Raw genomic sequence first — 21,395 nt, 5'->3', positions numbered from 1 at the left:
GACACGCGGGCGCAGCTGTGGGGCCGGCACTAGTCTCCACACCTCCTCAGGCCCCAGGGCTCCCTGCAAGTGGCACAGGCTGGGTGAGGCGGGGATGAGCGGCCTCCACCCCAGTCCGGATGGCCTCGCCCAGCCTGGCAGGGCAGCCCCGGCGGCGCGAGCTGGCTCCGCATGGGCCCAGCACCAGGCAGCCAATACTGTGCACCATCGATAAGCCGCCCAAGCTCTGTTATTTTACAGTTTGCTACATCCAAACCCCAAAACCTCACCACCAAATGACCCTCCGATATCCTGAGTTGTATGCAGAGCCTTGTGGGGGTAGGGAGCCAAGCCCAGGACCCCCAAGGACACCATGAGTCTCTGTGCTGAGAAGAGCTGGGGGCACTGAGTGCTTAGCCCTTGAGAAGCGAGCAGCAGTCCCCTCTGAGCAGGCTGAGGTCTAAGTCATCCCATCCCCCGCCAGCCCCGGATTCTGGGCCCCCTCGGGCTTCTCGTGCAGCGTCCTAGGACCGGCACCCCGGGACACACGGGAGAGGCAGCAGCAGGAGAGACAAACGAGGACGCCGAGAAGGTCTCGGGTTCCCCAGAACTGCCGGGTCGATGCCAGCTCTGAGTCTGCCGAGGCATTTAGGGCAATCCCTGGCCCCGACCAAAGAGGGCTTCGTCCCCTCGGTGCTCAGCCACAGGGATCCTCCCGGGCGACCTCTCCGTAGCTTAAAGGCACAGTGAGAGGTGGCGACGCAGACAGGGACTCACACTCAGTTACAACCCTGGCGGCAGCGCAAGGTCAAGGCAGCCAGGAGGAAAGGCCACGACGCTTGGCGGTCGGCGCCCAGCCCTCGCCCGGCACACGTGTCCACGCAAGGCAGCACCTCCGCTGTACAGTCACGCACGTGCTGCCTGCACCTGCGCCAGGTACCACGGCCGAGGAGAGCGGTGGTGGGGCGCCTCCTGTGGCCTCGACGAGGGCTGACGTCACACCCCATCCCCGGCTTTGACTATGGCCACAAGCGCTCTGGGACTCAGTGATGACAGTGACTTTCTACAGGGCAGTTGTGAAAATGCTGAGGTTCGTGATCTACGAAGATCCCAGGAGAGCTGGGCAGCCCAGCGCAGGGCCCCCATGTGGCCGGCAGGCTGCAGGGACGTGGGCAGGTGCCGGCTTCCCAGGCGCTGGCCGGCTCACAGAACACCCCGGCACGCCGGGACGGAAAGTTGGCCAGGGCTGGCGAGGACGTGTGGTGTCTATAAAAATGTTCCTCCCGGGGGAGCCTCTGGAAACAGAGACTCCGAGATACTTTCATTCTTTTCCTTATTTGCCACTCTGAAAAATAAGCTGTTCTTCCTATTCTGAAATGGAATACGGTCAAAACCTTCTCCAGTGATTAGTGACCCAAAGGAAAAGGTCACCAGATCCAAAATATGCCTCGTTTGGCCAGGGGCCCGAAGTAACTCTATTCTGTTTATTTGGTTTCTCTCCTGGGGGATAAAAGCGTAATCCAACGCCAAGTTGGCCTGTGCTCGTCCAAGTCCTGTGAAGACGCCGAGACTCAGGAAGCTTCTTGCTCCCTCCAGCAGGTCCTCCTGGGCGCGGCCCCCGCCCAGGCCCAGGGGCTCATCGCTGTCCCCAGGGGCCTCACAGGGGAGAGAGTCAGCACCCTTTCAGCTGCAGCCATCCGGGGTGTCCACCCTGTGCACTGACCCTCCCGCCAGGACGACTGCAGAGAACAGGTGACCGGAGAGGCAGAACCAGAAAGAGGGCGGTAAGCGGGACTCAGGGTCAGCCTGGCTCCACAGCGGGTGTCCCCCACCCCAGGAGGCTGCCTCCAAGCACAAGCTCACCATCCCTGGGGGTCCAGCAAGGGAGAAAGGACCGTGGGTCCCCGCCTACCCCACCCGTGGGACCTTGGCCCGATGGCTTCTGCAACAGCAGCCGCTGGGGCCATGCCCGACACCCCAACATCTCAACAGACCTTCCCAAGTCAGGGACCCACCTATCACTGTGAGCTCAGAGCCACAGCCTCACGCACGGCCGGCCCTGCCGGGGCTGCAGCACAAGCGGTTCCCATGTCCGTCCATCCTTCACTCCAGCATCGCTGACTGCCCCATCCAGGGCGATGGGCCCACTGTGCGGCCCAGACCCACATCCCGGTGTGGTGCACAAGGACCCACTTCAGAGGACTCGCTTCCAGGCCGTGAAGCCCACCGAGCCGCCGGCCTCCCACTCCGTCCTGCCAGCCTGCGTCCCCTTGGTGCCCTCTGCACCCACGTTCACTGACGGCGCTCCCCAGGACAGGCACACGGGGAAGGCCGAGACAGAGGCTGGCACTGACCGCTGCAGAGGCAGAGGAGCAGCACCAAGCGCACGGGCTTGCACACACTCCCTGAGGCCCGCCTGACGGAGCCCAGAGAGTCTGCAGTTGTGACATTTCTGTCTTCCCAAAACGGTGTCTGAAGACGCTAGATCTTGAGTTTGAGCAACACTTCTAGAACCAGTGAGGGGGCTTTTCAGCCCCTGACGTCAGTCCACAAGCTGGGTGTCCACAGCGTCTCAGGCAGGACACACCCAAGGCCGCCTGAAGGGGTGGGGGTGTCACGTGGGGGAAGGCGGGTGGGGAGACCCGGGGGGCCCTCCTTCTGGGTTTCTCCTGAATGAACGCTGCCTCAAAGGCACAAGGGAGCCCAGCTTGGCTTCGGCCCTTTGGGAGCCCCTGGGCTGTGCCCCCTCCCAGCCCAGGGAGGCAGGAGTCTGAGCTCATGGCCCCTCTGGTTTTCAACTCTGGGCCAGAAAGATGGGGCTTGGGCACAGACATGGAGGACCCGCAGAGGCTAGTGGCAAGCGCCCCTCTGCACTCCCGGGGAGCTCCTAGGCTGGGGTGGGGGGCAGCCCCCATGGGCACTCACTGGAAACAGACCACAGCAGGACACAAAAGCATGCGAGCTGCAAACGCACCTTACTGCACCTTTACAGACTCCTAGACCAGCTTAGAGCCTTTTCAGAATAAGTCACCGTTCCCAAGCAAGCGCTTCCCCATCGGGCGCAATGCAGTGACTGCACGAATCTGCAGCGGACCTGTTTCCTGCCCACTGTCCCCGCGAGACCCCGCTGTCCCCTTAGCAGCAGTCCTGCCTCGACACTGCTGTCTTCCCCATGCGCACACCTGCCCCCAGCAAACAGAACCAATTGCCTTTCACAGAGCACTCACAGCAGGGTGCGGCTAGCCCTGTGAAGGCACCTCCTGGCCAGCCGCCAGGGGTGGGGTGCCCCTCGTGGGGTCAGCATCCGTCCCTGGACACTGAGAACAGCAGAGAGGCAAAGGGCAGACAGGGACCCAGGGCTGCTGCCCGACCTGGGCCAGCCGCTGCTGCTCCAGGCTGCGGGCACTGTCCCTCCTCCCCCATGGCCAGCAGCTCTGATCCCGTTCAGAACCGCACACCGAGGGCACCACTATCAAAGGACAAAGGCCTGCAGGGCCTGTGGGAAGCCTGTAAATGATGAGCGAGAAACTCAGCACACCACCTTACTCTCTCCTCGAGACTAATTTTAACAGGGAGAAGACATAACCGCAGCTACAAACCTGCCCTGGCGGATATAATTTACAGCGTCATGACTCAGCTGCCCTGGCGACTGACAGGTGAGGTCACCTGGAGGCTCGGCGGTGTTTGCACAAGGGAGCCTGCATCCAGCAGGGCCAGGAAAGCCGGCTGCGCACCGCCCCCGGAACCACCCTCCCTCCTGCAAGGCCCGCTGAGCTCCCCAGGGCTGGCCCCCTGGAGAACCCTTCATGGGGCGCCTGCATTTCCCATTGTCTCCCGGGGTGCACGGAACATCCTTGGGAGTGGAAGGATGGCCGGGCTGGCGCAACAGCCAATTAAAGGCAGTTAACTACAAATAGAAAAATTATGTATTTGGTTAAAGAAGTTATTCTTTGGGGCATCTGGTTAAGTCTGTCAAGAAAACACTTTGGGGAACTTCCCCAGTGCCTCCACTGCGGGGGCTGTGGGTTCAATGCCTGGTCAGGGATCCCACATGCCAGGCGCTTGTGGGCACCCCCACCAAAAAAAAAAAGAGAAAAAACTTCAGACCATAAAAGGCTCACTGTGCGACTCACCGCACCACCCTCCCCGAGGGCTGCAGCGGACTCACGCTGGGCCAGGGAGTCAGGCTGGCAGCAGCCTGGGCGCCTCTGGGCACCAGCTGGCTGCTGCCCGCAGGATCCCAGGCGGGATGAGCCCCTCGGTCCGCACACTGCCCCACTCCCTACCGCGCTCACAGACCTGACCCCATGCTCGTGGCCCAGCACGGGGGACACAGCAGACAGCGGCTCGGCCACCTGCGCACGCTTCTGTTCACACACCGCCTGAGTCCACAGCCCCAGCCAGGACGCGCAGCCAAACGCGCCGGGCCAGCCCAGCTGCCGGCCCCCGCCAGACTCCTGCCCAGCCACACGGCCCCACACTTGGCGGTGCTGGCTTTGCCCTGCATGACGACACACACTCCTGCCCCGACCCGGGTGTGCACGGGCCTGGGAGGTCCTCTCCTGCCGGAGCGCATCCCTCCCTCCCGGGAGCCGCCAAGCCCCTCCCTAGTGCTGCATTCTCATGCTTCGTGTGGGTGCATAACGGCAGCTGAAACTCTGAGCGGACCTCCTGGGTGCCAACTACTGTTCATGGCGCTTTGTGTGTGCGAGCTCGCTCCGTCCTTGCAACAGTCCCATGCAGTAAACGTTCTTAGCCCCAGTTTGCAGATGTGAAAACTGACGCACTAGGTCGCTTGCCCAGAAGCTGCAGGATGGTGACTGCTGGGCTCTCAGGGGGACAAACAGCAGCCCAGCCGGCGATACTGCGTCCCAGCGCTGTTGTGAGCCTGTCAACAGTGTCACTGCTGGGCTGGGAAACCAACGGACACTGGCGGGGAGAGGCCAGAGCCCCATCCTGGTCTTGGTTTTTCGTGGGAACCCTCCGCCAAAAGCAGGGGTCAGGCGGTCGGAGACTGGCAGCTCACAGGGTAGGCCGGGCGGGAGGTGAGGGCCAGGCACGGGGCGGGCTGGTTCCTTTCCAGGCGGAAATTGCAACCTGGCCCGATCAAAAGTCTTTAGTTCAAAACGACCTCTACTTCACCTTTCACACAGGACAGACAAGCATCAGAGTGGAGCATAAAGTCACAGAGACGTGATGTGCCTCATGGCTTTCCGTGAGGACGGGATTCTAATCTTCAGGGCTGCAGACGGGGTAGCAGATTGCTGAGAATGATCAGGGACGGCTGTGCGCTCTTCATCTGAAGAGTATGAAGAGGCGGCGCTGTAAGCGGCGGGAGGGACTCCGGGTTTGCCCAGCTGAGAGAAGCTGGGCTGGAAAGGATCACATGGCCTGTCTCCAGAGGAAATAAGTGGCTGCGTGCCAGAGACCAGAGGGGTCCCTCTGCAGAGGGGGCCTGGAGAAGGCCCATGGGGAAGGCTGGAGAACACCCCAGGCCCTCCTGTTCTGTCAGAGCAGAGGAGGCCGCCCCTCACTCCTCTGAATCGGGAGCCCGCCAAGCAGGCCCAGCGGACGCCTGGCACTGTAGCTTCAGACCCTCCATCACGGTCCTAAGAAACACCCTGTCCCTCATGTCATCAATGAAAAGGAGCTGGTGGGGCAACTAGAACCCTAGACATCCTCCAAGGAACTTGAAATAAAATACACATTACGATAGTAGACTGTCATACACATTGCTGCTGCTACTGCTGCTAAGTCACTTCAGTCGTGTCTGACTCTGTGTGACCCCATGGAGGCAGCCCACCAGGCTTCCCCGTCCCTGGGATTCTCCAGGCAAGAACACTGGAGTGGGGTGCCATTGCCTTCTCCAATGCATGAAAGTGAAAAGTGAAAGTGAAGTCCCTCAGTCATGTCTGATTCTTAGCAGCCCCATGGACTGCAGCCCACCAGGCTCCTCCGTCCATGGGATTCTCCAGGCAAGAGTACTGGAGTGGGGTGCCATTGCCTTCTCCGGTCATACACGTTACTTATGTGTAATTACGTGTGCTATGGCATGTCACACTATGCACTTAGATAAACAATGCTATACACATTGCTTAATACGCACACGAAAGGCAGGGCGCACTGCTCTACCCAGGACCGCCCACAGGCCCTCAAGGCCTTACACCACGGAACTGCAGTGCGGCCGCCCTGGGCTCCATGCACAGGGAACCTGCAGGTGCAGGGGGCCCACTCCCCAAGCCATGCACACATCTGGCTCTAGGGTAACCACATCAGGGGCAGCACAGGCAGAGATCTAACCCCATGCCCCTCTCGAGACCCTCTCGGGGCCGACGTCAGGGCCCGTGAGAGCTGCAGCTGCAGGCCTGACCCTTCCACTGCGGCTTGGCTGGGAATTCCACCCGCCACCCCGAGCCTGATCTCAATGTGACACTGCTCAACGCTCTTGGACAACCTTGACTCTCGGAGGCTCTCGCTGCTAATTTTAACTACCCTACATTCCCCACAAAGTGAACTGGAGCATCCTAACGTCACAGGCACGACAGCATCCCCGGCAGGCGCTCTGCCCACAGCTTCCAGGCTCTCCAGGGCCCAGGATGGATGCCTGAGTCCAACGGGCGGTCACTGCTCGACTCGTCACAGCAGCTGGGAAACACCACCAGCCATCACCTGGGGGCTGATCTCCAGCCCAAGGCCAGAGCTAGCCACTCCAGGAGACAGAGCAGCCAGCCCACCTGGCGGGTCCTTAACCTGGCTCCAGACAGGGCCTGTTGGCCCACATCCTAGGGGTGCCAGGAGAGCTGTGATACCCCCTAACGCACAAGTAAGATGGTGTTTCCACATTTTTGTGAGAAGGAGGTCCATAGCGTTCAGCAGTCTCAGAGGATCCATGACCCAACTGGACAGAGAACCACCCTGGCTGGGGAACAGGGAGCAGGGCATACATGCAGTTACTCAACCGGTCAGGGGCATTGTTGCTGGGATATGGCTGTTACATCATCTTCTCATAACTTTTTAAGGTCAGTCCTTCCTTTTGTAATTTCCTTTAGAATGTAGTTGAGCAATTTAGGCAGAAACAAACAAAAGGCAGATGAAACAGAAACCAACAGGGGCCAGCCCTGATTGTTACGGAGCTGGGCATTTATGAGACACATAGACCTGCTAACAGCAGAAAGATCAAACCACCATTACTAGAGTCGATCCTAAAGGAACAGACAAAAGTACAAACCACTGTAAGTAAAACGACTGTCATCCTATCAAATGAAATAAAGTCAGCCCAGCAAGCCTTGATGTCTGTAGAGGAGTCCTGAGTAAATGTTATATAGTTGGCTTGCTAGGGTGATAATGAGCTTGTTTTGAACCTTCCGTATGTTGTATTAGCTCATTCATTTGGAAAAGTAACCCAGGACAGAGCTGGGGAGGGATGAGTGAGGAAAAAAACAGGTCAGCAAAACACAGGTCTCATGTTTCATAACCAAACACAAGCCGTACTCCAGATAACACTATAATCTGATCTGTACGCCGACTTCAAACGAGGAGCCTGGGCATCACTGTCTCCCTCAGACACAGTCTGGCTCTTCCTTCCGCGCCCGGCTCCAGGCCGTCTGCCAGGCGCTGCACCCCCAGTTCAGAGCTAACCCAGGCCAGGCTTTCTTCCCTCATCCGGCCTCTCACCGTGCCGCCAGCGCACACGCATCAGCCCGGCACACACGCATCAGCCCAGAGCACACACGCATCACCCTGGCGCACACGCATCAGCCCAGCGCACACGCATCAGCCCAGAGCACACACATCACCCCGGCGCACACGCATCAGCCCAGAGCACACGCATCACCCTGGCACACACGCATCAGCCCAGCGCACACGCATCACCCCGGCGCACACGCATCAGCCCTGGCACACACGCATCAGCCCGGGGCACAAGCATCACCCTGGTACACACGCATCACCCCGGCGCACATGCATCAGCCCAGAGCACACGCATCAGCCCGGCACACACGCATCAGCCCCGTGCATACATCAGCCCCAGCGTACACGCATCAGCCCGGCGCACACGCATCACCCTGGCGCACATGCATCAGCCTGGCGCACACACATTAGCCTGGCGCATACGCATCACGGGGCTCAAGCTGCCCTCAAGTTGTTCCAAGGCTGCCCTGCATATGAGGGACGGAGCCCGCCTGCAGCGCTGGGGAAGGGGGATGGGACCTGTGCATAAGGGGCCTAAACCCCAAACCCACTAGACTTGGGCTCCTCAGGACGCTGTCCAGAACCCAAGCCACAATAAACCCACAGCTGTCAGCTCCCACTAGGACAGCAGGCGGCAGGAAGCTGGTCCCACAGGCAGGCGCCCACGCTGACCCGTCACTGCAGCTTGACCAGGCCCCTCCGTGGAAGGCCACCCTATCTCCAACAGACTCTTCCCCTCACGTGGCCTGCTCGCTTCTCCCGGTGCCCCTGGGCCCATGAGTGGAAGGCTCCCAGCGGTGGCCAGGCCCGAGGTGGGATGTCACCCCCCACTGCTGTGTCCCTGAGCCCCGCCTGCCCCCCCATAGGGACCTAACTCCCTGGCTCTGCCTGTGCATGCCACCTGCTCCCCACCACCAGCAGGATGAGACAGATGCAGCCAGACCACCCACCTGCCATCACCCCAGGGCATCGGAGCTGGCAACCCCTGCGACCTCCACACAAGTACGAAAGAGGGACTCTGAAATGCTTGGTCAACTGATCATCACATCAAGACAAAACGCTTCAGCCTTCAAACTGACCCTCGGAAGCAAGACAGTAAGCAGGAAGTGTAGGCAAATCTGGGTCGTCCGGGTGCCCTCAGGACCCGGAGTCCACCTGAGACATCAGAACCCGGCACTGGGCTCCCAGGCGTGTGGCCACTGTGGTCAGCGTTAGGAAAACGGAGCCTAAAAAAAAAAAAAAAGAAAACGGAACCTAACGGCAACTCCATGTAAACCGAACATGCAGGCCCTGTTTAATGTAAAAGAGCGACTCACCTACCAGTGTCACATCTACAACATAGAAGAAACACACAGTGCTTGCTCCAGAGTATGAGATGGAACCGCAAAGGTGCCCGGCAGTGGGCCTCGTGGGATCCCTTGGGGCTTAACTTTCAGGGGTGTCAGGAGAAGGCAGTTATGCTGGGAAAGGAATACTGCATGCATAAAAGTCTTGCAATTAAAAAAAAAAGTGTGAATCCAGACAAGATCTTCCTGGGGTGGAAATGTGCAAAAAAAAAAAAAAGAATGGTTTGAAAAAAAGGTTGAAAAATCCTGGTTTGGGGCTTAAGACCAGATTGTGGTAAAAATAAGACTCAGCCAGGCCAAACTCTGACCAGGGCCCTGGGCCCATGGGCCAGCACCTTTGGGTCTCCCCTGCACCCTGCCGCAGCGAGGCATTCCACCAGGCCAACAGGCACAGGCCTGCCTCCGCCCTTGAAAACACGGGTGAACGGTCAGGTCGGGGTCACCGGACACAGGTCCCAAACGCCCACTACAAAGCTACCACTACCTATTTGCCTTTGCCTACTGTCACCGCCCTTTGTCGGCCTGTGCCCAGCGTGAGGGCAGCTCCCTTGGGAGCCGGTCGTGAAGGGCCCGTCTCCGGGAGCAGCAGGGGGATGGGGGGCAGGCTCGGCCTGCCAGGCGGGCAGGACACAGGGTCCCTGCCGGTCCCGGTCAGGACCCATGGAGCCCCGGGGGAGCTTCTCCAGTGAAGGCACACGTCAGCACTAGTGCCCCCAGTGACCAGCCACCATTCCAGAACGCCTGTCGTGGGGACAGCGTGGCGTGTGGTCGGTGATGAGCCAGCTGGACCCAGGGGCCTCCCTGGACGCCACCCCCTACTGCAGCCTCTGCTCCAGCCCCTCGCTGAAGGGCCCGGGGAACAGTATCTAACTACATCTCCTGAGTAGTTGAGCTGTTCTCAGATGTGAACCGCACCCCCCTACCCGCCAAACGGAAGACGTTAACTCCCTAAGCCCATGAGCACACAGCCCCAGCCCTCCCGAGCCTCAGATGATAAGGGTAACCCGAGACATCATCCTGCTCCCTCATGTCAGCCAGTTGGGGAACGAGCCACTCACTCCTGTGACCATCCCTCACCGGGCTTTCAGAAGGGCTGTGCTGAACTGGGAGCCTGGGGTTCTCAGTTAGGGGAGCCATGGCCAGTCCCTAAATAGACGGACTTCTCATGTGAAAAATGAGGCTAGCCACTGAAAGGCTGTTTTAAGTTGAAATGTTATCAGGAGCTGTGAGTATTAGCGGCCGGGCCCTGAGCCAGGGCTGGGCCTGATGGAGCCCCGCCCAGTCCCCGACCTGTGGCTGCAAGAGGGGATCCAGGGCAGAGAGACAGAGCAGACACCTTCCCTTGGGGACGCGGGGACAGGGCAGGAACTCACCGAGCAGCCTCAACTTGAGCCCGTCTCCTGAACTGCCTGGGTGGGGCTGGGGGGAGGCCCACCACAGTGCGAGCACGTGGAGACCCTGAGAAGGGCAGCTGGGAAACCAGGCCAGGAGAGCGGCTGGGTGAGCGGGAGGGGTACACTGACCAGGGCAGGGGGCTCGGGCAGTCCATGGCCAGTCCACGCGCCTCGCTGTGCACGTGCTGAAGGCAGCTCCTCTCCACAGGCCACGCCGCGGTGGGCACGGCACAGAGCCATGAAGGCTTGGCGGGGCCTCCTCCCCCAGCATGTCTCTGTGGCAACCCGGGCAGGTCGTCACTAATTAAAGTGAAGCTGGAGGCCCACTCCACCTCCACCACGCAAGGCCACAGCAGCGTTCTCATGCCCGGACAGTCGGGCTCTTTCTCTTCCTGAGCCAGCCGTAAGAGCCTCCGCTTCCGAGAAGCCCTCCTGAACGGGCTCAGGTGAAGGTGATGACGGCTCCCTGGAGCGCTCGGCCAGCACTGCGTCCCCTCGTCTGTGTGCTCCCCTTCAGCTCTCGCCTCTCGGCTCAGATGAGAGCTGCTTTTGCATTTCCCGCTGTCCCTAGTACACTTTCCAGCAGAGGCACTCAGAAGACAGAACTCCACGTGGACTCCTTAAGCTCTCTGGGCCTGTTTCCTCATCCATAAAGTGGGGACAGCACCCTCCCATGCAAGAGTGCTTGGCAAATTCGGAAGTTACGTCCGAATCTTAGGTGGCACCTCGCACAGAACCTGCCCACGGTCCCCACATACAGGCGCCTGATAAAGACGCCCGGGGCCCTTCCAGGGGCTGTGAGCACCCACAAATACTCAGAGGATGGGCGGCGCCTGGGCACATCGCTGCCACCCGGTGACCCCTGTTCATCAGGACTACCAAGGAGAGCCCCCCAGGCTCAGCACGGATGGCCTCGCTGAGGGTCCGGGTTCCTCCCCGGACAATCCACGTGGTGGCCTTACAGCTGCCCCTGCCCAGGTCACTTAAGTCAAGAGCATAGAGGACTCCTGCCAAAAGCCAACAGGGTTGGCAGAGCGGCAGGAGCAGTCCTCCAGCCCTCTCATGGAGCCGGCCTGCCACGGAGCAGGCCTGAGACCCCAGGCCACCTCTGCTAAAGGGCTCCAAGCCCTGGCTGAGCTGGGTGGACAGTAATAATCCCCAAATGGACAGGTTCTAAGGGGCCACGAGGAAATCCACATTAAAACTGGTAAACTTTCCCCAAGTGGTGTGGAAACCAGCCGGTGCTCCGGGTGCTCCCTGCCGCTCGAGGCAGAACCAAAGGCCTATCTGACCTTCACAACCACAAACCACCACCTTCCACTGGCTCTTATCCGCGCACAGCCTCTCCGCACAGGCGGTTCCTATGGCCAGGGACTAACCGAGGACTGAGAGTCAGCCCGTCTCTGAGACCTGGCCGGCAGCGGCCAGCCCACCTGCCCCCACGCTGCTCCCGCCTCCTCTCCTGTTCACAGCATCGGAGTCACCACTGCTGTTCACCCACTGGGAAAGCGGTCCCCACCCTCACCTGCATTTGGTGAACGACAAGCATTTCGCCCTGTGAAAATGTACTGATGTTTTCCAAACGCTGTCACAGCACGAGAGAGAAAGTCACGTTCCCCAGACTTCCAGAAACACGTATATTCATATGGGTGGAGGCTTCCTGCATCCCAGGGCTCATAATGCCATGCGGGAGACCCAAGACCTTGGGCCCAGCACCCTCATCGGTGAGGTCCAAGGTGACCTTGCGGGCTTGGCCACTTACTGTGTGGCTCGGGGTAAGTTGCTTGACCTCTCTGTGTGTGCCCCCTTCTCCTTTCTGTTACACATAACACAGCCCTGGCCGCATGGTTAGAGGAGGAGCCGAGTGCTCTGCCCAGGAGACCCAGCCCTCAGGGCCTGCTAAGTGCCAGGAACAAACCCACATTATGCTCCCCAGGCACTAACACAGGGGCTGGAGCTCCGAACTGTGGGCGGCTTCTGGGCCAAGGTCACCCGGCCGGGGCCGGCACCAGCACCAGGCGCTACCGTGTCTCTGCTGCAGACGGCAGTACAGGGCCCCTCCCGATCCTCTTAAGAATTGAGAACACTTTCAACATCTGAATAATTCGAGGATGAGCCAGCTCGACGTGTTTTAAACAGCACTGAGCCCTCTCTCAGCTGCCCTGTCCCACGAGGTTTGCTGAGCCCCATGCTGGCAAATCCAAGGACATGCTGGCCTCAACCCCACAACCCCCCCACCCCCGACTGAGTCACGGCTGCCTGCAATGGACACTCGGGGGTGGGGGGCAGCCCTGGAAGGCCCGGCTCCCTCCGGCAGAGGGTGGTGGTGTCCAGGGTGTGAAGGCCAGGCTTCCAGCTGCCGGCTTTTACTGTAAGTGATGCGAGGAAGCCCGCCGGTGACGCCAGCACCCCACCTCCCCGAGCAGGACAGGCATGCCGAACCCCTCGGTGTGGGGTCACCTGGACATCCTGGTTTCCCGCGAGCAGCCCAGGCCTCTCTCTAAGCCCCTACGGCAGGGGCCCTAATCCTTTAATACTGAGGCCCGAACGGCCAAGAAGATGTGAACGTGGATCTGGGCACAGGGGTCTCCACAGGGCGGGGGAGGCGGCACAGCCTGGCCCACCGCCTCACCCCTGGGATGCACCCCGGGACCCTCGGATGGGGCCATGCCTCGCTCCTACCTTCCCTTATCTCGAGAAACCAAGGCTCGGCCTCACGCTCTGAGGACACATGTTGCCCAAGTCCAAGGCGAAGCGTTCCTAAGCAGATTGCTAACGGCGCGACGGGACGACGGCAGGCTGACCCACATGACCGGGGTCCGCAGAGCTGGGAGAGCAGCCAGCCCTCCTGCCCAGCACGAGCACCAGCAGCGGAGCCCCCTGTCACTTGGAACCTCCCCTATGTCACAGACTGCCCCACAACACGACGTTCTACAGCCTCCAGCCAAAGCCTGTTCCAGGCCAGGGCGGGAAGGCAGAGCAGTCTGCCGAATTTCTAAACTCGCTGTCATATCTAACGTCAACCGGCTTTTAGGCTAAACACAGTACATGTTCACGTTTCGAGGGCATCTCTGGCTCACCTAGGAGAAGGCCAGCCCGGACTTCAAGCGGCTCTGAGGAAGGTATGGAAACTGACGCCAGTGCCACCCACTTCTTAGGGTTAGGCCCTGCTTCCCAAACCCCGACCTGCCAGGCTCCTCTGCACCCCCAGCCCAGGGGCCCTCGCCCTGGAGACCAGCAGCGGGCACACTCTCCTCCCTGCTGACACTCTTCCTGGGCCCGAGAACGAAGCTGGGCAGAGTAGGCTGATGGATTCCCCCAGGGGGAACAAAAACCTCTTTAACTCACAGCACTGGTTCACAGGCTTGCATTTTAACCCAACCGAATAAAAATGCATTGCCACTAACCAAAACACACTCGTGTACGAGATGCACCGTCCTGTGCCCTTTAACACAGTCCATCTAGGAAACCCCAAACACCCCAGCACACGCAGAGGAGCACAGAAGCCACCATCTAACAACAGCCTGCTGCTCCATCCACCAAGCCCGGCCCCGTGACAGAGCAGCACTCTACAGCCCGTGTGCAAACGCCAAGCACCCTCGGGGTTCTCGGGTATGGGAGACTCTGAGTTCACAGATCCTCGGGGTTATCCTGTCTGTGACACGGCCGGTGGTCAAGTCTACTGGCCCCCACCCCCCTACCCAACCCCTCGCTACCAAGGTCACCTTCATACTCTGCCTTCCTCAGTCCCTGTTGTGAGTGGGGGGGGTACCGGCATCAAGGACAGGGGGATAATTATTTTAATGGAGGCACTTTAAAGGGACCCAGCCAGCTCTTTAAGACACATTCTGCCTATGTGTAGTTATCAAGTAATTATCAAGACCAGCAATACATTTCTGCTTCTGTGATCAATTCTGTACTGATATTTACAGTGATGAAAATCTCTCCTGGGGGACCTGCCTGGTGATCGGGAATCCGCCTCCTGGTGTAGGGGGTGTGAGTTCAATCCCTAGTCAGGGAACTAAGATCCCACATGCCGTGAGGCAACTGGGCCCATGTGCCCCAACTACTGGGCATGTTCACCACAGCCATAAAGAAACAGCACCGAGCCTGTGTACAGAGGCAGTCATAAATAAATAAATACTTTTAAAAAATTTCTTCTGGATTAACACAGCTTCACAATCACAGAAATGTTTTAAACTGCAGTTTAGGTATACTCTGGTGACAGAGAAGTGTGAAGAACGATCAATAAAAGGCTTTCAAGTATAAAAGTGCATGATATTAAAATTCCACAAGGAAACATGAAGCAAGCACACAAGATGAGGAAGAAAAGACACGTGTGTTAAAACTGTTAAAAACAGTCTGCTCCTTTTTGCAAAGGGTGAGGGTGGGCTATCAGATCATTAGAGTGTTTAGTTATTTTAAGTGAAAAAGTCTAGATGGCAACTTAAAAATGTGTCCACAGTTTTTGTTATTTCACAGAACAGGGGCAAGAAAGTCTGAAGATCTCTGCTTTAAGGGAATGTCGCTCTGAAGCACTCCTAACTTAACAGGTGATCGCAATGATGAGAGGGCTGCCTTCCAGCCCCTCAGCTGGTTCCCCCCTCACCATCCCCCCAGCGTCCACATCCCAAGTTCATCCCCAAACCCCTCCCCTCAAAATAACTGATGGAAAAACACTCCTCTTTCCAAACCAAAAATCACCTCCTCTTTTGGATAAATGTGTTTTCCTAAAATGGTGAGTAAAATGTTGTTTGTCTAAAACTGTACAGGAAAATCTGTATGTAAAATCTCATCAACCATGACATCTGGACCCGAATCCACTCTCTTCCAATCCCTCTTTATCTAAGGGTCTGTTATGGATTTTGCGCTCAAGACCTTCCTTTCTTTCCAGTGGGAAGAATTTGGTCACCAACTAATTCAACGGACTCCAGGATTCAAGGGTGAAGCCCCAGGAGAGACCCTTCAGCAAACTCCAAAAACTGCAAACCAGCTGACAGAGAATCCCAGGCTGGAAGGTACTTCTTGAAGGCAGCACAATAAAGAGCCTCTCGGGCACTGGTTCAGGAATGTGGCTTCCCTCACTGCCAGTGAAATCCTGCAACAGGTTTGGGAGGAGGCAAACAACATCGGCCCAGGTGGAACAAAGCCTCCCTCACCTGGGCGCAGGGCCAGCAGAGTGGGGAAGTGAGGCCAGGGCAGCCTTGCACAGGGACTCGAAAAGGCTCTGCAAACCCTCCAGCTGTGGGGGGGTCCCACTTTGGGACAGCCAGCACCCCACCCTGCACTTGGGGGCAAATGCCTGGCACAGTGCACACCCTCATTTGGGGGCTCCCTGCAGGTCCAGCTATGGACTCTGGCAACCTGTCTTTGCTTGAGGTTCCAAACTAGCAGAAGAGAACTCAGAGCCCTTCTCTCCAACCCTGAGGACCTGTTTCCTTTCCCACCATCTCTAGCAGCAGCAGCGTGCTTACCCCAAGATGAGCAAGCTCAACAGAGGACCCAGACAGACCACCGTCCGCACTTCTGGGCGTCACATCCGTGTCGAGTGTCCGGGCTGTGTCTCGGCGCTACTGCCGACCCGGGTGTGAGGGGAACACTGTCGGTGCCCTGAAAATAGCAGGAATCACACTGCTGCCCTGCAAGCCTGCGGCTCTTAATCTTCTTAAAATGCTTCCTCTGAAAGTCACTTGCCAAGCAGCAGCTTCACAAATACTATGAGGCCCCCAGGGAACGTTTCCAGGGTCACCACTACCTAAGTGGCAGGGGGTTGAAAATGATGGCCGTGTGGTCTGGTCTGAATGCAGGCAGGGAAGCTTCCTTTGCGCACACGTTCAAATGTCCACAATCTCAGAGTTAGCTGGAAGTGCCTTACTTCACAAGGGTTAGCATTTAATACTCTTAAAAAAAAAAAAAAGCCACTCGAAGCACATTTTGAAACTTCCACATTAAAAAGATCCTTGTTCATTGATTTTGGTGGGATAACTAAGCTAATCTAAACAAGGGGACCTTGTGCGGGCAGGGGTGGGGGAGGGGCGGTGGGCCTGGCCTGGGAGCCCCTGCCGGGGGGTCCTCTCCCACCTCCTTTCTCTATGGCCGCTCTTCCTCTGGGAGGCTTTTCCCCTCTGGTCAGATTCTCACTCTGCAGCGCTAAAATGCTCTCAGGTTTCCTGGCTTGGAGATGAAGGCAACCCTTCTAATGGGGTTTCGCTGAGTGTCTCTTCATCAGCGGAATTATGTTGTGATTAAAAAAAAAGAAAATCTGGGAAACCAGAGGAAGCAAGCGTGGAGCAGCACCCTGGCCCGTCCTCAGCGGGAACTCGGCTTCCAGCGCGTTCTGGCTCCACAAATTACAGACACGGCTCTGCCAGGGGTGTTCCCGGGGAGGGCACTGCAATTTGGGGTTGTCTGCCACCTACTGCGCTCACCAGTCACCCTTACTCCGTGCCAGGCCCACAGGCTGTTAAGTCACGAACCACCCCTGCCGGCTACACAGGGCTGGGCTGCTGGGCCCCACAGGACGAGCAGGGGAGGCCAAGAGGGTGCAGACGAGGGACGGGGACCAACGGGCACCGCCGTCAGGACACGCCAGCAAAGCCCAGACCCCAGCGAGTCCGTCCACTCTCCTCCCCACCGTCCCTCTGACAACACGGATAAAACCAACCCAACACCGAGCAGCCTGAACGCAGGCGAAAATGCCCGTGTGTGCTCTCTCCACTGGGGATGGGGGAGCAAGCGGCCGTTGCCGCAGCCCCTCCTCCCCCGCAGACCTGCAGGGCGGGCTCTCCCAGCTCCGAGAGGCCAGGGTCCTGTTGCCAGGCTCCTCCCGCCCCTGCCCGACCTCCAGCAAGCAGTGCTGAGGGCAGGGAAGAGCCCCAGGATGTTAAAAAAAAAAAAAAAACTGCCAGGCACCTTGGAGATCGCCCAGTCCAATCTCTGCTCTGCTTTTCCGATGCGGCACGGGCCGAGGCTGCAGCACGCATCTCAGCCAGGGAAGCAGGCCCACTCTCACAGGCCCGGAGCCCCTGGGCAGCCTCCCCGGGGGGACATCCAGGCCACACATATCCTCCACTCAGGGCCTAATATGCATTTCAAATGCGTCTCAAACTAGCCCCTACTTTCCTTTACAGCTGCTGCCCATGATTTATCAATTAGCGCGAACGGGACTGAAATTCCAGATTTTTAAGACAACCGACTCCTCCCTCCCCGCCACTCCAGAAGCCCCAGCATTCTGCAGCCGCAAGGATATTCCCACCTGGGACCTACAGAGCTCCAGGCCACAGCCGCTGCCTCTCCCCACCTTTAAGTGGATTCTGCAAAACCTCTTGAGCATTCAATAAACTCTTACTGTTTCTTTGAATACATAATTCAGATCCACTAGAAAACTGAGGAAAAGTATTCATTTTTAAAGGCGGCTAGGGTCACTCTTTTGGATGCCCTGCCATTTAATACACCGCATCAGGGTAATACACCAATCCTCCAGCTTTTTATCGTCTTCCTTTTTCTCCTACTACAGGCGCAAAATATAAGAGCTGAAAGATTCCCCCTTACCCTACCACTGAAGTGCAGAGCACACTCACAGAACGCCGGAAGATCGACCTGGCTTTTCCCAGGAGCAGGCTTCGATTCTGACAATCATTTGACCCCACAACTATGGCTTCGATCACTCATTTTCTAAACCCTCATCCCTTCCCAGGCCTCAGGCTAGGAGATGCCCCCAAAACCAGGAGCGACCAGGCCCCTTTTGGCTGGAGTCAGATGAGGAAACCGATGGGGTTGGATCGCTCAGTGCCCCCATTCGGAAAGGAAAAAAAAAAACTCACACTCCCTAGGAGATCAAGTGTGTACCCCCGCCCCCATCACTAGGAATGATTAACTGGGAGGCTGTGCTTTTTTTCAAACCACCACCCCTCCCATTTTGACATACCTCCTCTGAAAAAGCCCTTTGCTGGAAGGTGTTCCCCCGCAGCCCAGTCAAGAGCAACACACCCTGGGGAGGAACGGGTTAAGTTCAAGAGCTCTGGGAGGCGAGCCGGCTCGGGAAAGGGAGAGCGGTGCAGAGATGCAGACAAACGTGCGGGGACTTCTGCAGGGCAGGGGCTGGGGACCTGGGTGTACCGAGGCATTGGCCCCTCTTCCCCAGGCACAGCTTGGCTGCGGGAACGGAGGTGTCTTCAAAGGAGCAGACCAGAGGACGGTGCAGGTAAAACAAACAAAACACAGGGGCAGCCCCGAGTGTGGCCGCCCTGCGAGGCCACAGGGGACAGGAGGGTTTCAAGCAGAGGGAACAGTGGCTGAACTCAGAAGTTGGCGACGTCAGGCCGAGGGCGCGGGGCAGGGTCGGGACCGAGGTGGCCGAGGCGCCAGGCTTCCTGCGGGTAGAGTAACCCGAGAAGACTGGGGTGGGGGATGCCGAGGACTGCGGCCGGGGCAGGGTCCAGGGGAAGGCGCACCCCGCGGGGAGGGGCCCGAGATGCTCCAGGAGGCTGGGGCGGGGGTGGGAGGGGACGGAGACGAGGACGGGCAGGTGCACCCCGGGCAGAGAAGGGAAGGGGCCGAAGCCCGGGGCTGTGCGGGCGGGAGCAGGCTCTCGGCCGTGGCGTGGGGGGCCTCCTCCCCGGGGAAGGGATGCCGGAGCGGGCCGGGAGCCGGCCCCGGAGCTCGAGGCCGGGGCCACGCGGGGGCCGGCAGCGGCAGGTGCCGGGAACCCAGGTGCGGCGGGGTCGGGGCAGCGGGCCGGCCGCTCACCTGTCTCCTCCGGCCGGGGCCGCGGGGCGGCGGCGCGGCGGGGCGGCCGGGCCGGGCCGGGAGGGGGCGGCGGGGGGCGCGGCGCTCCGGGGGCGGCGGCGGCGGCAGGGCCCGGCGGCGGCTGCTCCTCAGCTGGCCGGCCGGGCGGTCAGTCAGCGAGAGACGCGGGCGCGAACGGAGCGCTTGCGAGGATGCGGCCAGCGCGCGGGGACAACGCCGCTTTATCAGGTCGGAAACAGCCGCCGCGCGCCGCTTCCGCTGACGCAGCGCCGCCCGAGCTCATGACTATGCAGCAGCCGCCGTGGGGGGCGGGGCGGGGCCCGAGCCGCGCACGCCTATTGGTCTCCCCGGGCCCCACCCACCGTCACGCCCCGCCCCGGACCGGCCCCGCCCCGGACCGGCCCCGCCCCGGCCGCATCCCGCCTCCGGCCTCTGGCGAGGGTCTGCCGTTCGCCCCCAGCCCAGCTTCTCCAGACTTTAGTGCAGACCCTAACCGGGAGCCGTGACCCCAGACTCTGGCCGCGCAGGTGCCCCTCGGTAGCCGCGGGAGGGAGAACCTGCCACCCTCGCCCCTCCCCGGTTCACCCCGGTCCTGCCTCTCCGCTAACGCCTCCTGGAAGAGGGTCCTAAGAGCCTCGCGGCCCGCCACCAGCCTGGTCCCTCTGCAGACAGCCTCCTCCCATCCCACTCTCCCTCCATCCCCCGGCCTGACGGGTGAGATGGGTTCCGCCACCAGGTGCGACAGCAAAACCCTCCCCTCGGTTTCCCCTACCTGCCCTGGGCCTTCTTCCCAGCCCCATACCACCCCCAACCCCCACGCTAAGTGTGCCCCCCCGCTGCCCACCCCCTGCCCTTTCCAGCCTTTCCAGGCCTGGAAAGAGGGCTAGAGAGGACCTGGACCAGGGGGCCTCCTACTCGCAGACCGACCCACGCCAGGGGCACCAGTCCGGTATCACCCAAGAAGCAGAGTGGCTATAGTCCCTAGGATGGGACTTCTGGGAACCCCTGGGGACAAGGTCGGAGGAGGCAGCTTGAGAAATGGATGGTAAATTGGGCTGAGGTCAGACAGCCCTGTGCCGGTGCCAGGGTTTAAGTGGTGCTGGAGAAATTACTTCACCTCTCAGAACCTGGGTGTCCTCATCTGTAACGTAGAGATCACAAAATCCTTCTCATGGAGTTGCTGAAAGGATTGAGAAATAAAGTGTACAGCACAGCCTACAGAGCAGGAAAAATGGAGAAATCTGACAATATTAAGTGTTGGCAGGGAAGTGGAGCAACTGGAACTCTCATAACCCTACTTGGTGGGGATGCAAATTGGTGCAGCCACCTTGGGAATCTGCTTAGAAGTACTGGATTCTATGTCAAACCTGTGACCTCCTTGATGCGTACTTTCTGTGATCCTGTTTTTGTGCATAGCAGCACTGTTTGTAATAAACAGAAAGTGAAAATTACCCAAATGCTTATCAATCATAGAATGGATGTATGAATTGCAACATATTCATACAATGCAATGACAATGAATAATCTGTAACAATAGACAATATGGGTGACTCTCACACGCAATATTTTTTCTTTTTTTTTTTTTAAATTTTAAGGGAGTGTGTTGCCATTTCCTACTCCAGGGAATCTTCCCAATCCAGGGATCAAACCTGCATCTCCTGTATTGGCATGCAGATTCTTTACCACTGAGCCACCCTTACACACGACTTTAAGAAGAAGAAAAAAAAAAACAGACCCTAAAGCTTACAGAATTCTATGTGGATAAATCAGTAGAAGTGTACAAATGGTACAAATGGTGGTAGAAGTCAGGATAGTGGTTAATCTTGGAGGGGAGAGTGCCAGAGCCGGGACATGGAGGGAATATCTGGGGAGCTGATGAGGTTCTGTTTCCTGATCTGGGTGCTGGTTACATGGATGTATTCAGTTTATGGAATTTTCTCCAGCTGTGCATTCATCATGTGTGAACTCTTCAGGGTGCATGTGATGCTTCAATGAAGAGTTAATAAGAATATCTGGCGTGTATGTAGTAAGAACCCAAAGTTGCCCCTGACACATTGAGGGTGCTCACCACTGTCTATCTATCCTTCCCTGCCGGGTTTTGGCTCCTATGGTCAGAAGACGGAGGTGGAAGCAACTCCAGCTGCATGTCCTGCATGTCCTCCAGCTGCACGGGCACCTTATTTCACGTCAGAGTCATCTGCAAATGAGACTTCTGACAATACCCAACTCACAAGTCATC

General features: G+C 58.6%; 1 protein-coding gene and 1 long non-coding RNA gene across 10 annotated transcripts in view; one reads left to right on the top strand and one right to left on the bottom strand.

The window, feature by feature from the left end:
- Positions 1 to 19,382, bottom strand: part of SLC45A4 (solute carrier family 45 member 4) — a 67,280-nt gene extending 47,898 nt beyond the window's left edge. For 4 of the 8 annotated variants that reach the window (XR_009490427.1, XM_059874409.1, XM_025002003.2 and 1 more), the window contains exon 1: positions 19,157 to 19,382. Coding sequence is in view for 1 of the 8 variants with exons in the window: in XM_010811909.4 (XP_010810211.1) it covers positions 18,336 to 18,534 (199 nt within the window). In the remaining 7 variants the exon portion in view is untranslated. Of the gene's footprint in view, positions 1 to 15,882; positions 18,293 to 18,335; positions 18,781 to 19,156 lie in introns of those variants that run through there. The other 4 variants (XM_010811909.4, XM_025002002.2, XM_059874407.1 and 1 more) reach the window with 4 other exon arrangements.
- On the top strand, positions 13,198 to 15,882 carry LOC112449594 (uncharacterized). 2 transcript variants are annotated; one of them, XR_009490428.1, is made up of 3 exons: positions 13,343 to 13,530; positions 15,303 to 15,426; positions 15,865 to 15,882. It is a non-coding gene; the product is annotated as an uncharacterized lncRNA (long non-coding RNA). The 2 variants fall into 2 exon arrangements; XR_003038188.2 differs by lacking the exon at positions 15,865 to 15,882 and having other exon boundaries at positions 13,198 to 13,530; positions 15,303 to 15,472.
- Positions 19,383 to 21,395: the final 2,013 nt, after the last annotated feature.

Source organism: Bos taurus, chromosome 14, assembly GCF_002263795.3.
Source record: "Bos taurus isolate L1 Dominette 01449 registration number 42190680 breed Hereford chromosome 14, ARS-UCD2.0, whole genome shotgun sequence".
NCBI lineage: Eukaryota > Metazoa > Chordata > Mammalia > Artiodactyla > Bovidae > Bos > Bos taurus.
The sequence above is the reverse complement of the archived record's forward strand: the minus strand, read 5'-3'. Positions and strand labels throughout refer to the sequence as shown.